Source organism: Nannospalax galili, unplaced genomic scaffold (assembly GCF_000622305.1).
Source record: "Nannospalax galili isolate Female #2095 unplaced genomic scaffold, S.galili_v1.0 scaffold169, whole genome shotgun sequence".
NCBI classification, from domain to species: domain Eukaryota; kingdom Metazoa; phylum Chordata; class Mammalia; order Rodentia; family Spalacidae; genus Nannospalax; species Nannospalax galili.
The window spans coordinates 2,350,521-2,366,450 of record NW_008360327.1 but is presented as its reverse complement, the minus strand read 5'-3'; the positions used below and the strand labels follow the sequence as shown (position 1 = coordinate 2,366,450).

At 41.3% G+C, this 15,930-nt stretch overlaps 1 protein-coding gene across 4 annotated transcripts in view; it reads left to right on the top strand.

The window, feature by feature from the left end:
- Katnal2 (katanin catalytic subunit A1 like 2) overlaps positions 1 to 15,930 on the top strand; it is a 101,624-nt gene that overhangs the window by 43,934 nt on the left and 41,760 nt on the right. For all 4 annotated transcript variants that reach the window (XM_029560099.1, XM_008825901.3, XM_029560098.1 and 1 more), the window contains 8 exons: positions 136 to 175; positions 1,760 to 1,874; positions 3,634 to 3,732; positions 6,212 to 6,310; positions 6,515 to 6,592; positions 9,895 to 9,993; positions 11,849 to 11,912; positions 12,082 to 12,200. In XM_029560099.1, coding sequence (XP_029415959.1) covers positions 136 to 175; positions 1,760 to 1,874; positions 3,634 to 3,732; positions 6,212 to 6,310; positions 6,515 to 6,592; positions 9,895 to 9,993; positions 11,849 to 11,912; positions 12,082 to 12,200 — 713 coding nt within the window. The remainder of the gene's footprint in view (positions 1 to 135; positions 176 to 1,759; positions 1,875 to 3,633; positions 3,733 to 6,211; positions 6,311 to 6,514; positions 6,593 to 9,894; positions 9,994 to 11,848; positions 11,913 to 12,081; positions 12,201 to 15,930) is intronic.

The window sequence follows — 15,930 nt, the reverse complement described above, 5'->3', positions numbered from 1 at the left end:
CTTCTCTTTAGATCAGAATAGCTGTCTATGGTCCAAAAAGCTGCAGCACAACAGTTAAGAACAACGTGACAGGAAACTGTGCCTGAAAAATCATTTTCTTTCTCTTAAGACTAAATTCTTTCCCTTTTCCCTCAGGAAATAATTTACCACCAAAAAGTGGAGGGAAGACCAAAAGGTAAAGTAATTCATTTCCATCAACTCAGCTCTCAGTTTGTGGGATCCCTTTCTAGAAGATTCTCCAGTGCAATGCCATGACTGTCTACCAGCAATACAAGACTGTAGTCACATAACCTTGGAGTCCCCTCTTGTCACTGCTGCCAGGACTTAGGCCAACATCTTTAGGTTCTCCCGGGTCACGGAAAATAATGTGTCCAGTGATACCCTGTCTTGGTTCTCTGACAGACATGAATGGATGTTGAGACAAGTTTGTGTGAGTGTGTGTGTGTGTGTGTGACATAAATTCATTTAAAACAACCCTATTAATAGAGTTTGCATTTATTTATAAATAGTATTCATTTCATAGTTATTTAATTTTTGTGCCAACAGAAGACCTGAAGGACATATTTTCTTATTTCTAGTTTAGAGATGGAAAAAAGATGCCCTGAGAATGGTCAGTGTCCATTTCTCATGAGTTCAACATTGGGGTCATATGTGGACACTGGTGATATTGTTGACATGGGTAGTTTTGCTGGCCAGACAGTTATGTAGTTATATTAGAGGTGACCATCTTTTTCTTTCCCACAATGAAATGGAATTGAAGCATATGCTAAGATAATTTATTACATGGGAGTCATGCTCTGATGAGCCTTTTGCAGATGGCTTGCAAAGACCTGAGAAATCAGAACAGCTTATGGTATGGGAGCCCATGTTTTCCCCTAAGCAGGTCCTGCCTCTCTCTGATGTTGCCTTCTATCGCAAAATGCGAACATTCCAATACCATTTTTTTTTGTCTAATTATGAGGATGTACTGGACAAATTAATTTTGCCCTTGTGATGTTTAGCACATATATTCAAATGAACATGTTATATAACTACTGCTGAATGCATCCCACCAGCAGATTCCCTTTATCTTTTCCCAGCTAATGTATACCCCATCTTTACCAGAGTCAGCTACTTTTCTGGCTTCTAGCCCCATCAATTTGTTTTTCTTGAAGTGAACAGTATCGATGAGAAATTGTTTTGCAAATATGAATTACCTGTGACTACAGCCATGGGTTAAGTTTTGTTATTCTTTATAAACCCCTTTTGAGCTTTACTTATTTGCAATATGCTAAGAGATATTTTACATAGAGAAGGTATAGTCAGTATATACCAGGCTAAAATCACTGGCAAACATAGATTTTTTTTCTGATATTTCATAACTTAAACGGGTGGACTGCTTCCTCCCTCCACCCACACATTTTCCTGGTTTGATTCTTAAAGAATGTGGGAAGGTGTTAACAACGGTGTAAAGCAATGTGTTCTGGGAAACTAAAGCTACCTGCCAAAGAGCAGAAACTCTGATGTGAATGAGAAACAAAGAGGGTGAATTGGATATGTGGGAAGAGGTGAGTCCTCTAGCTTGTTTTCGAGGAGCCCAATGAGTAGCCTGGAGGGAGGCAATGTCAGATTGGATGAGATGGGTAGATGACACAAATGGAAAGGCCTTACCATGATAGATCTCTGTACCTTTCAAGAACTACCAATGTGCTACACTATTTACTTACCTCAAATTAAGTGGTTAGAATAATTTCCTGAAGATTTTTGTACCCTTCCTTAGGGTGACAAATGACAGTTGTCAAAATCTTCCCAAGATCTGTCAGCAGAGGCCACGATCCAAAACCACAACAGGAAAGATTGGGGACACTAAATCTCTCAAGGAGCATCCTAAACAGGTTGGAACGACTACTTGACATGGTAATATCACACTTGGCTGATAAATGGCTCTAAGAAAAAGATCTCATTTATTAATTTATTTTAATTAAAACATTTTTTAATGTGTATTAATGCTTTGCCTGCATGCATGTAAGTGCACCATGTGTGTGAAATGTGCATATAGGCCAGAAGAGGGTGTTGGATCCTCTAGAACTAGAGTTACAGATGTTGTCAGCTGCCATGTGGGTGCTGGGAATTGAATCTGGGTCCTCTGGAAGAACAGCAAGTGTTCTTAACCCTGAGCCATTTCTCTAGGCCATCAATTTTTTGAGGTCCTATCTTTAAAAGTTGTTATATGATTTAATTCAATTGTAGAGATCCCCGAACATTGTAGAGTTTTGAGTATGCTGGATTAAAAAGTGGACACATTCATAAAATTTCCAGCTTTTTCTCTAGTCTCAGGGCAGGATGAGTGTACTGGAAGGAGTTAGGCTGCCTATTGCAAATTCTCCTGGCTGAGATGAGTGCAGGCAAGCAGGTTTTCCCATTCTGAACATATCTCCCAGCTCTTCACTGTGGCCCAGGGATAGACTGAGGCTCAGCTGAGTTTGGCATCTCCTGCTGGGCTTCTACAGAGCACACAGGGTTAGTCCTCACCCCACACCTCCATAGTGGACTTTCTAGAGGGTGGGGCAGCTAGAAAAGAGGGCCCAGCAGACAGGTGAAATCAATGGTTCCTGCCTCAGGAGACCTATATCCAGAATCTTCTTATCTAGGACAAAACATTCCAGGTTTTTAAAGTGAAAAGAACAGTGGCAACTGAGAAAAGGAACAGAAAAACATAATGTGATGGCTAATCCTGGGTGTCAACTTGACTGGATCTGGGATTAACTGAAATGAAAGAGATCTTCTTGATTGGATCATCTGAAGCCGGAAGACACACCCTAAATGTGGGCGCTACCTTCTGATGGTAGCCGGTATAAAAGACCAAGGCAGAGCAGAATGCCAGGCTTTTTGCTGCTTGCCTTCTCTCTTACTGGTGAGTTCGTCTTGCTTCTGTAGACTGAAGACTAGCTGATATTTTGGAATTTGTCAGACCTTCAGTGCCAGATTGGGACTACTGAGACATCCAGCCTTGTGGACTGAGCGACTAGGGATTCTCAGCCTCTCCAGTGTGGTGCAGCCATTGTTGGACTACTGGGACTCTATCCTGTGAGCTAAGCTGATAAATCTCTATACATATTCATTCTACCGGTTCTGTTTCTTTGGAGAACCCTGACTAATACACATAATACTAAAGACTCCTGATGGGATAGGAAGAAATAATCATGCAACTCAATTGTTTGGAAGGAACCCTTTACCCTCAACAAGGGTCTATGGCTCTGCCCAAGGTAGAAGGGAGGTGAGGTAGAACAGGTGAGCGCCACAGGAGGCTGGCTCAGTCTGCTGCATCTCCAGACCCTACCAGTCTTGGCCATGGGAGAAAAGACAAGCCAACAAATTAGGAATGGGCTGAGCACAGCTAATTCCTCTATGGGCAAGGTTGCTCAGAGCCCAGGATCTTGAGTCTTTTCTGTCTTCTTGGTCAGCTCCTTCCTCACGGCACAGGGAGATGGTTAATAAATGTTTTAGGTCTGCACAAAAGTGGCCAGATAACGTGGGGCCTTCCATGTATGGAATTTGTATCCAGCATTTGATTTCCCATGCCCTGTGGGCAGTCAGAGCTGATGCCTCAGCTGCTTTCAGGGCTGACTTCTCACCTTCTTCCCTTTTCTCCAGGAGGGTGTCAATAATGCTCATGTGGAGGGTGCTGACTTTGGCTTAAACATAACAAAAATCCACAAAGATAGTGGAGAGGAAAAGGCCCACCCACGAAGAGTAAGTGGAACTAAAGATCCTAAGATGGAAAAAGGGATGCTTTCTCTTTTGAAAAATGAAAATAAAGCATATGATTGTTGTCAAACAGGAAAGTTAAAACAAAAGTATTAAAGGTTGGCTGTAAGGTGAAGTGTGAGTATGAGGTGAGGATCAGAAACCCAGAGAGTATGTGTTGATCTGACTCTCCTTTCTGGAAGGATGATCTAAAATGATCCACCTTTAAGGAGCTCAGTCTCCTTATTTGTAAACAGTGTTTGGAAGAAAGGGATCTATGTTGTTTTCAGCTTAAAAATCCTGTAATTAGCTGGGGTGTAGTTCAGTGGTAGATGATGTGCCTACCATATGCAAAGCCCTATGTTTGATCCCTAGTATCAGAAAAAAAAAAAATCGGTGATGACCGTGATAAACATTGATGTCCTGCATCGTTTGATGAGCTGTGGTCCCATGCTCACTTTTCTGGCCCTGCCAAGGATATTTGATTGGTGTTCCTCTCCTTGGCATTGTGGCTCTGGATTTAAGTGTAATTCTGGAGTTGGTCTAGGGATGATCCCATACTTAAAAGATAGTTCGGCTTTTTTCATAATGAACTTCATGTCTGGCTTTGTAAATAATAGAGTCTCAGAGAAAAGACCCAGATGGAGTGGATGTAATCAAATGGAAGGGTTAACATGCCCTTTGGAACAGCATGTACCTCTTGAGGTACCCTGCAGGCTCTGTCCTTCTAACTCCTCTCCTTCAGTCAAGTTGTTAAACTGTGAGCTGCAGTTAGTTCTGGCCTACCCTGTAGGCAAACTGAATGAACTCTGGTGGGAGCTAGGGGGATTGCCCTGCAAACTGAGGGGAGCTGCCTCACTGGCCTGCAGAGGCTCCCTGTCAGGCCTCAGTGAACTCACTAACTGTAGGTGATGTAGTTCATCACCTCCTGCAGGTAAGAAGGTAGTGAGAAAACTGTCCCTTATTAGTCCTACTGCTTTTGTCAAGTTTTGAGGCACCTTTGTGCCTAGCAATTTTGTGGCTTTAGTTTTTCTTACAAATGCCTCACCATGATAAAATGGGTATTTCTGATTGAGTCAGAGGAAGGGACTATTTAACCCAGCACTTAACCTTTGAAACAGTCTGGCCATAAATTCCCTTTCCAGCAGAAATGGCTTCAGGGTAAAATGCAGATAGCTTTTCCCCCCAACCTTTCACTAGCTGAGTGACAGTGTCTAGGTTTTTTCCTTCCCTCCAGGAGGGTCTGTCACCACCATGTTAGGGACCCTAGCTTTGATTCACATGTTTGCTTCAAATTTCACATGTGTGTTCTTCAGAGCTCAGGCTTAGGAGTCAGTCTGTGAAGTCTACATTGCCACAGATGCGTCCCTATTATATAACTTTGGTCAAGTTGTTTATCATCTCTCCAAGCCTCACATTTTTAATCTGTGAAGTGGAAATAGTCATAGTACCTGCTTTAAATGTGATAATGAAAGGAGAGCCTTACTATAGTGCCTATAGTTCACATAATGAACACTCAATAAGTGCTGGATCGTATTGTAAATGTGTTTTGCCTATACCCTGCTTTTTCCTTCCTGCCTCTAGAGGAAACAGGATGGTATTTGAGGGAGTATGAGTTTCTGAGACTGCTAGTTGCTCTTCTTGTTATGACCAAATGCCAGACAGAAGCAACTTAAGGGAGAAGAATTTGGCTCATGGTTTCAGGGGCTTCCAGTATATCATGGCAGGTGGAGTGACTTCTGTTAGTGGTAGCAGGAGCTAGCTGAACTCTTTAATGTGGTGGCCAGACCAGGAAGCAGAGAACTATATCAGAATCAGAGGCAAGTATATCAAAGACCAATGTCTGCTAGGTCACCAACCTCTCAAGACAGTGCCACTAATGCCACTTAGGACCAGAATCAAATCATAATAGCAGACAGATATTTCTGTTTGAATCTTGGCCTTAAACTATTGTTAGCTATGTAGCCCTGGGCAAATTGCTTAACTTTCTTCTGGCCTTCCTTTCATAGAAATAACATTAGAATGTCACTTGTCACTAGCAGAGGTGTTAATAAGAATTAGAAGTCATTGTCACTGAGAACCTTGCACAACTGCTTTGTCCCAGGCACTCTACTGAATAAAGCATGTAAATATAGTCAGCAAGCAGGACCTCTCTTTACTCCTGCCCTTAGATTCTTCCTGCATGTGTAATGTTCTGAAAGGATGTGGCCAGACAGGGCAAGTAGTCATGTAAGGAAGCAGATGGGGAGTGTCAGGATAAAAAGGGTTTGTGAAGTTGTATTCAGATAACTTCATTCTAAGGAATTATTTAGTTTTCTTTTTCAGAATGTCCCAGCTTTAGGACGTCATCCTTTTCAGTCGTAGTTCAGGTTCCTCTTCAGACTTAACTTGAAGTTTGCCTGACATACAAGGGTATCTAAGTGTGGCTGCTAAGGCTCCTCTCCTCTCAGGTGCATATGCATAAATAACCATTGCTCTGTTTTAGGGCCAAATCATTGACTTTCGAGGGCTTCTCACAGATGCTATCAAAGGAGCCACCAATGAACTTGCCTTGAACACCTTCGACTGTAACCCAGACCCCTCAGTAAGTGACTAAGATGTGTTATTCCACTTCCAAAGTGCCCAAATCCAGTGGAACTTCAAGAAGGATGGTTCTGAGTGCAGCAAAAGCTTGAGAGCAAGCCAAAGGTCATAGCAACCTGTTACCATTTGTTTCACCGAGATCTCGTTTTTCTTCCTAAATTCGGAAGCAATAATGGAACACAAGCCTTTCTGCTCTTCTCACCAGGAACGATTGCTGAAACCTCTGAGTGCATTTATTGGCATGAACAGTGAGATGCGAGAATTGGCAGCGGTAGTGAGCCGGGTAAGCTCTGCTATTCAATTCACAAATTTACGAAGGCAGATCAGGGCTCCTGGAGCATTGCGGGCTGCTTCTTTTATTAATAACAATAAATATGATCATTTATTTATAAAGTGCCCCCACTTGCAAAGGCACTCATATTGTTTAGAGGCATAATAATGCATGATAAATAAATTATAGAATCATAAAATTACAATAGAAAAAGCCCACCATCCTTCTATGGAGGCCAAGAACACAGAGAGAAACAAAGATGCAGTAAGGAAGGGACAGGTGAAAGGTTTTATAGCAAGCCCCAGAGTCAAGGAAAGAGGGCACTTAGAAAAGAAAAGAGCATATCTGCATTTTGTTTAAAAAGTCACAGCTTTGAAATACAGAGATCCAGAAGTCTGATGAGCTCATACTTGGAAATTTCCATGAATGCCAAGATTTATAGGAAAGATTTTACCACCAGACTACAGATTGTTCAAGCTTGCTCTCCGGAATCTAAAGACAGGGAAACTTAATGGCTAATGACATAGCCTTGAAGTCAGTTGACCTGAATTTTGTTTTCTAGATCCTTCTCTTTCTAGCTGTAAGGCTTTAGCCAATCTTCTTGAGATTTGAATAGAGTCTTGATTATAGGAGGCTTTTCTAATATCCACTGAATGTCATATTTAATTGAAGACTGAAACTGAGGCAGACTCAAGGAGATGCTTAAAATGATGGAACACACACACACACACACACACACACACACACACACACACACACGGTAGGTCCTAGTAACCAAGGATTCTTTTGCTTCTCCGTTCAGTCAGTAGATGTCCATCTCAACCCATTACATACCAGGCATGTGCAAGGGGCTGCAAACAAAGGGGAGTGTTTCAGGTCCAGGCCTTACCTCCAGAGTCTCTGGTTGCACTGGAGAGCGTTAAGAAAGGGATGTAGACAAAAAGAAGAAAGGGAGCTGAGCATTACTCTGGGTAAAGGTGGAAAGTAGGGTTGGGCATAGAGAGGTAGGGTTCTTGAGGAAGGGTCCCTGAGTAGTACCCAGGATTGGGAATTGGTCTAGAGAGATGAGAACCTTGGAGCAGCTTCTCTCAGGGGATAGGTCACCATTTGTGCTTATAGGTAGTTTGTCCAAATGGTAGTGAGGTGGACGGTGGCAAAGCAGTGGAGAAGAGAGGCCAGCTATGAGGTTTATACCAGTGAAGGATGATAGAGATTAAGCTGGGGAAGGATGCAGAAGGGAGCAGAGGAAAACACTTTTTATACCCACTGAAATCTATGGTCTCTTTCCTATTTTGTAAAAGCATAACATGACTGAGGTTAGAAGTAGAGTGGAAGTGACCTGAAGAGATTCCATACTACCATAGGACGTGGTCATTTACCTCCTGCTTTTTTTTTCCTTCTTTTTTTGTCTTTTTGGAGACAGGGTCTCCCTATAGCCCCAGCTGGCCTAGAACTTGTTCTGTAGACAAGGCTGATCTCAATCTCTCAAAGATCTGCCTGTCTCTGCCTCCCCAGTGTTGGGATTAAAGGTGTGTGCCACCATGCCCCGGCAAAACACTCATACATACTCTTTTTTTTTTTTTTTTGGTCTCTTTGAGACAGGTCCTGCTCTGATTATTCTAGTGATGGATAGATCACTACCTCAGGAGACAGATCTGTTGAGTTGTGACTGATTACTTTGGATGTATGTCTATAAAGAATAATTTTAGGTTGGGAATCAGACACACCCTATTGAACTCAGGTCAACTCTAGAAGATGGCAAAAATACTATTATCTATGGATGGTTCAAATACCAAGGTAGATGAATTCTTATTGCATGCCAAGATTCTCTAATCAAAGGGCTTAATAAAAGTTGTGTGTTCTCCTCAAATTTTAAGAGCCTGGAACCAGGTGTGGTATAAATCTTTGCAGTCCCAACAACCCGAAAGGCTGAAGCAGGAGGACCTAGGCTACATAGTGAATTCTAGGCTGGGAATGCAGGGTGAGACTCTACCTCAAAAGATGTACAAAACCTGGAAGACTGGGTCCTTTATTTGTCATCCCATCCAATAATGGGTGCCATACATTATACATAGCCCACTTCATTTTTCCATAAATACATTTTCACATTAAAGTAGACCTCTTGGATGGAAAAACCTAGAGGAGGGGAGATCAAAATAGGAACACAACATCTTACAGCATTTTTAAATGTACTTCTATATTTTTGAAATACATGCATATATTACTTATTTAGAAATTTGAATAGTTTCCAGACTTGTTTTGTAGTCTCTCAGAATGACTTTGGAAAGGAGGCTCTTTTTTATATATTGTAGCACTTTAGACTCTAGACATTGCTTGCCTGAAGTAGCTACTATTGAGAGAGGCCCCCGAGTGACTGTTCTGAGGCTGTCTTGTGAAATTGAAATTTGGACACTGTAAATTAGTTATCAGTAAAAGCTACCTTAATTGATTACCTTAGATGGTTGCTACAGGGCTCTCCTGTAAGAGGGGAAAACTACACTTTTGCTTGGTTGTTGGCTTCCTTGAATTTTGCAGAAGCAAAATTGCTCCTGCCAGAAGCAGGGAATACTCACTAGGGAAAAAGGAAATTGGTTTCAGAGGAGCATTATCTCTTTTTGCAACAAATTAAGAAAGCCTTTGCCAGATCAAAGAGCAAGAGAGAAGCCCAGTGTTAGTGAGGAACCATCATGTTTTGCAGTTAAAAAAAAAAAAAAAGAGTACAATTGGAAGTATTCTGTAACTCCTTTGACTGTGATTTTAAGTCATTATAGTTTGTGATTGCCAGGTGGCGGGCACAGCTCATTGTGAGGAGATTTTCCTCTACTAAAGTGCCCTATTATGTTATCAATATCTTCTTCAGGGAAAGCCATTAAATATTTTCATGTCATCTCTGTGGTGAACTAACTCTAAATTACGATGTATGTACATATCCATATTTATCTGTATATGAAAAGTTTTTATCATGAGCACTTTATATTCTATTGTACGCCATGTGTTTTGCTGCTACTGCTATGTTCATTTCAGTGATGAAGGAAAACATTAGTTTTTTTAAAAATTTTACTTATTATTTTATGTGTATGCGTGTATCGCCTGCATGTAGGTAAGTGCACTCGTGTCATGCAATGCCTGTGGAGGTCAGAAGAGGCTGTCGGATCCCCTGGGATTGGAGTTACAGACAGTTGTTAGCTGCCATGTGGGTTCTGGGATTCGAACCCGGGTCTTCTGCAAGAACAACCAGTGTTCTTAACTGCTGAGCCATCTCTCCGGCCCTGGAAAACATTAGTTTTAACAAAATGATCAAATGTGTGTTGCAGGACATTTATCTCCATAATCCCAACATAAAGTGGGATGACATTATTGGATTGGATGCAGCCAAGCAGTTAGTCAAAGAAGCTGTTGTATACCCTATAAGGGTAAGTATGAGAAGCTCTATTTCTGATCATTGTCAACTGGACAAGCTGTATGTCATACACTCCTCAAGAAGGGAAAGTGGGATGATTTCCTGTCTACAAGTTAGCCTTTTGACTGGGTCGTGCTTTGTTAATGGTGGAATATTGAGCCTCGCTTATTCTATATCATTTAAAATAATGTTCCAGGGGGCTAGAGAGATGGCTCAGTGGTTAAGAGTGCTTGCCATTCTTGCAGAGGACCAGAGTTTGGTTCCCAAATCCCATATCAGATGACTCACAACCATCTATAACTCCAGCTCCAGGGGATCCAATCTGATGTCCTCTTCTGGTCTCCTTGGGCGCCTGCACACATGTACACATACTAACATGCAAACACACACATAAAGATCTTAAGAAAAACCACGTTCCATATCAGTTCAAAGGAAGCATCTGCTCAAAGTGGTAATTCAGGATCTAAGACATAGATATGTTATTTGTTAGCTACTAACATTGGTTCATTAGCTTATCGCCCTAAAATTATGCTAAGTGTAGTAGAAATACCTCTGAGAGGACAGGGTTCTCTTTGTTTCTATAGATCCTTCTGCAGCCCTTACTACCAGTTATCATCTAGGGCTTTGCTTTGGCTGCTTGTGAAGGCTAGATAGCCCCTTCCAGGGCCAGGGCCAGCAGGGCCAGCATGCAGTGCTCATTACTTCTTTCTGACTTTTCTGCACAGATCACAAAATAGGTAAACCAATAAGAAAAAAAAAAGAAATAAAAATAAAAAGATAGAGACCCTGTCTCTGTTAAAATAAAAAACAGTCTCCTTCAAGTAAGGTGATGAGATGGTCAGAGTATCACATAGGTTTTGCTATATAACAGACCACCCCACAACTTAGGGCCTTAAAACAGTTATTTAAATAGCAATTCTTCTGTCATTCTGTGGGTGGGCAGTTTGGGCTGGATCCAGCTAGGGTAGCTTCTCTCTTTCCACATGGTGTTATTTGCCTGGCTCTATCTCATGCCTGGAACATCAGCCAGAGTGGCTGGGAAGATTGGGGGAAAGTTGGGATAAATGTGGCAGCCAGCCAAGTTCTTTCCATATGTCCTTATCCTCTAGTGGACAAGTCTAGTCTTGTTCACAGGGTTCCCAGAAAGAGGAAAGAAAGGTCAAGTCCTAATGCATAAGCGTTTTCCATATCTCCTCCTATTTTTGCTCATCTTATATTTTCAAATCACTTTTTATATTTGCTTGTGCTCACTGGGAAGGGTCAGAAGGCCCAGATGCAAGTGAAAGAGAAACACTCTGCCTCCTAATAGAAACAGCTATAAATAATTTGGGCTAGTTACTGTAATTTCCTAAGGCCAGGATTACATATTTATTTTTTTTAATAATCTGCTCATTCCTACCACTGACTCCATGCAGCTCCAATGTCTAAAGCTGGCTTCACTGTAGCTCTGCACTTCACTGCCCCTAATCTTCACCTGCTGGTTCTAGGGTTTGTTTTCGCATTTAAACCTCCTTTTCTTTACCTTTTTTTGTTTGGAGACAGGTTCTCCTTGTAGCCACAGCTGGCCTGGAAGACCAGGGGGCCTTGAACTCCACAGAGATCCACCTGCCTCTGCCTCCTGAGTGCTGGGATTAAAGGTGTGTACCACCATACCCAGCCTTCTTTTCCTTATTTTTGTCTCTTTTAAGAAGCCACAAAAATTAAGTCAGACATTCTTATCAAGTGTGAAAATGAACTTGGGATAAATAAGATAAATAGGGAGGAGCCAACCTTAACAAGGGGAGTCCTGAGTTGTAGGGTCAGGCTGTGGTGCTCCAGCACTGCAGGCTGATTATCTTCATACTCATCATTGTTCTTTGTTCTCAAAGTATCCACAGCTGTTTACAGGAATTCTTTCCCCCTGGAAAGGACTACTACTTTATGGCCCCCCAGGTAAGCACATCTTTCAATTCTAATCTTAGAAGTGTGTGTGCTGTGAATGTGTTGCCTCCTCTGCTCCACCCAAGGACCAGGGCAAATGATGCCCATGGGAGGCCGACTTCTGTCTGTCAGGGAGGAAGGTAGCCAAAGCACCTGCTTGTTCATCTTTGTGTGTCTCTAGGCACAGGGAAGACTTTACTGGCCAAAGCTGTGGCCACTGAATGCAAAACAACCTTCTTCAACATTTCTGCATCCACTATTGTCAGCAAATGGAGAGGAGATTCAGAAAAACTTGTTCGGGTAGGAATTCTTTTTTTCTTTTCTTTTTTTTTTTCCTGTCTTTTGGAGACAGGGTCTCCCTGTAGCTCCAGCTGGCTTGGAACTTGCTATATAGACCAGGCTGGCCTTGAACTCACAGAGATCCACTTGTCTCTGCTTCCCAAATGCTGGGATTAAAGGTGTGTGTCACCACACTTGGCTTTGGATAGGAATTCTTAATATTTTTTAAAATAAATTTTCCAGCAGAATACAGAAGTACAAAATGATGTCAGAGCTCATTTGTGTTAAGGTGACGCATAGGTTAGATTCTACTTGGATCTTGATTACCAAAGCCTAGGAAATAGATTGTTATATGCAGGTATTAATCATATCTCCATCAGCAGAATTTGGACTCCTTTCTTCTGGAATTTTACCAACAATCCTTTTTTGATTCATTCAGTTTAGGAATAAAAGTCTCTAAAGAGGCCTACTCTTCTCTCCATTCATTATTAAGTTTGTAAAGTATATCCAGTTAATGTTTAGTGAGAGGCTGTTGCTGTATGCCAGGCCCTACGCTAAGAATCATGTGGAGGAATCAAGAGACTTCAGACTTAATTATTTCTTCTGATGTCCTGAGCAACTTCTCTTCCTCTGTGCTTACAGCCTGTACAGTGTGTTCTTTCCTTGAAAGTTTGTTTCTATCACTACAGTATTTCAGTTCTAGTCTGTAGTCTCTTTTACATGATAAATTTTGCAGTTTCTTCAGTCATCTTAAGAGAAGAGCTGTTTATGATATACACTGCACCATAAGGTGGGTCCTTCCCAGAAATCCTGATAGATTATTGCCTTCTGTGGAATGACTGATAAGTAATCAATACTAAGTGAATGTAAAATTTATCTTCTGAAAAGAAATTTTCCTAAAATATTACCTTGGATTATGTTCCCTTGGAAGACTCATTTCCAAATGACTATAGATTATTTAGAAGTCATAAGGGAATATTTTTAAAAGGGTTGATTTACCAAAAACTCACCTATTATTTATTACTTTGATTTTCTGTCTATTTATTTATTTTCTGGGAATTGAACCCAGGGCCCCAAAACTGAGCTATATCCTTAGCCCTTTGATATTGATTTCAGGTTATTTCAGATATATGTTTTTTTTTTTTGGTCTTTTGGGGTCTCCCTGTAGCCTCAGCTGACTTGGAACTCACTTAGTAGACCAGGCTGACCTTGAACTCACAGAGATCCACCTGCCTCTGCTGGGATCAAAGGCATGTGCCACCATGCCCAGCAGATGTATGAGGTTTTTTTTTTTTTGTTTTTTTTTTTTGTCTTTTTTGAGACAGGGTCTCCCTGTAGCCCCAGCTGTCCTGGAACTCACTATGTAGACCAGGCTGGCTTTGAACTCACGGAGATCTGCCTGCCTCTGCCTCCCGAGTGCTGGGATTAAAGGTGTGCGCCACCACGCCCGGCTATAAATTTTTAATACATTATTTTGTTGTCGTGTCTTTTTGTTGTCTTTGTTTCTTCCCTTTTGAGACAAGGTCCTTAATGTAGATACAGCCCAGGCTGACCTCAAATTAATGATCCTCCTGCGTCAGCCTCCTAAGTGCTAGAGTTATAGGCATCTGCCACTATGCCTGGCTCAAGACTGAATTTGTGAAAGTATTTATTGACATTATCTTGAGTCTAACTTAGACCACATCCAAAGATGGGCTGGTATATAGCTGCTCCTACATTTGGTTAACCCCAAATGGGTTAACCCCATTTCAGTGAGCTGAAAGTCAATGAACTATAATCCTTATCAATCTAAAACTGTTTTGGGGGAGGCAGGATTTAATTTTTGTGTGTTGAGTAACAACAACAAAACCCTTCTCCAGAATAGCATAGAATCATGTCCTGCTATAAAAGTGATACCTAGAGCCAAGAGCAGAAGACATTGGAGGTGCTGGAAGAAAGATATTCCAAGCCCTGGACAAGACTCAGCTGGCAGAAGAATCAGTTCAGAGATTTTTATGAATATCCTAAACAGAGATGGAATCTAAATGGATTTTTAATTTTATGTTGAATGCCTAGAAAAGCCAGTTCACAAGAATGCTGCCTTCTCCATGAGCATTTTATTTAGTGTTATCTGTTTTCAGAATAAGGTAATGACCCCAGCTCTCCATCTTCTTTACTATATATGAAAGACTAGCTTGATGAAAAATACATGAAAGCCTACATCTCTTTGATTTGGAATGAAGTTTAGCATATGTATATGTGTGTGCATATATGTATGTGTGGTTATGTGGAGGCCAGATGTTGATATTGTCTTTCTTGATCACTTTCCACCTTATCTTTTGAGACATTTCTCTCACTGAACCTGGCACTTGTTGGCTGGCTGCCTGGCTGGCCAGTGAGCTTCTGACACCCACATGTCCCAACATCTCCCTGTGCTAGAGTTACAAATGTGTGCTGCTGTGCCTGAGATTCGAACTCAGGTCCTCATGCTCATGGAGCACACACTTTACCAACTGAACCATCTCTCCAGCCCCAAATTTGAGCATTTTAAAAGTTAGTTTAGCTGGTCATGATTGTGCATGCCTTTGATTCTAGCATTTGGAGGCAGAGGCATGATCACTGTGAGATCAAGGCCAGTCTGGAATATCTACATAGAGAGTTCCAGGCCAGCTGGGGCTACATAGAGAGACCCTGTCTCAAAAAACAAACAATGGGCTGGGTGTGGTGGCGCATGCCTTTAGTCCCAGCACTTGGGAGGCAGAGGCAGGCAGATCTCTGTGTGTTCAAGGCCAGCCTGGTCTATATAGTGAGTTCCAGGACAGCTGGGGCTACAGGGAGACCCTGTCTCAAAAAGACCAAAACAACAACGACAACAACAACAACAAACAACAACAACAACAACAACAAATTATTGCAAAAGATATTTAGAAGACATTTTAATTTGAATATTTGAAAAAAAATTCCAGAAGAAACAGGAAACCTCTGCTAATCTTGAAGGATCTCACCTTTCCTTTCAGAAATTATTTTCTCCTTATTTTTGGAGATTTGGGGAAGATTGTCACCTGAAAAATCTTGTTCATGCTGTCAAAACTTATTCCTGTAAAGCTTTTGGATAAAGAGAACCCTTTAGGACCTTCTCCTAAATCAGAGAAGCATTTTCCCCCATTTGTTTCTCTTTCTACTCCAATTAAAGAGTTATTTATAGGGAACCTTTGGGCTATGAACCTCTCTACTCTCTTAATGCTCCTGCCTCTTAGGAGTTGAGCACTATTGAATAGTTGAGTGATCTCTTTAGCAAATGCATACACCTATGATGATTACGTCTTTTATCCCTGCCCCCACTAATTGTATGATTTAACTTCCTCCAAGTACCTCTGGACATTTTAGACTAATGCCTCCAGAAGCACTTACCAGGATTCTATTTATTCTCTGGAAATGGAAAGTTTAGTAATGTGAACAATATGGAGGCCTAGGCCCTAAATGCAGTACACCTTCCAACTTGATGCTTAGTCAAGGCACCTGGTCTTCTACACCAAAGTGAGCTCCTTAAAATTGTGTATGGGTCTAATACAGGGTTTTAATATTTTCTTTTTCATTGGGTAGACTGCTGTTACTGTAATCACACTTCATGTCACAAATAATTGGACTTCCCTTTTTTTTTTTACAGCAAGTAGTTGTGTCACTTTCTCATTTTATTTTTTTTACAGAAAAATTCATTTTTGATGAAATTGACATTAAGATGTTTGCACATGCATTTCTAATCTCTATATAT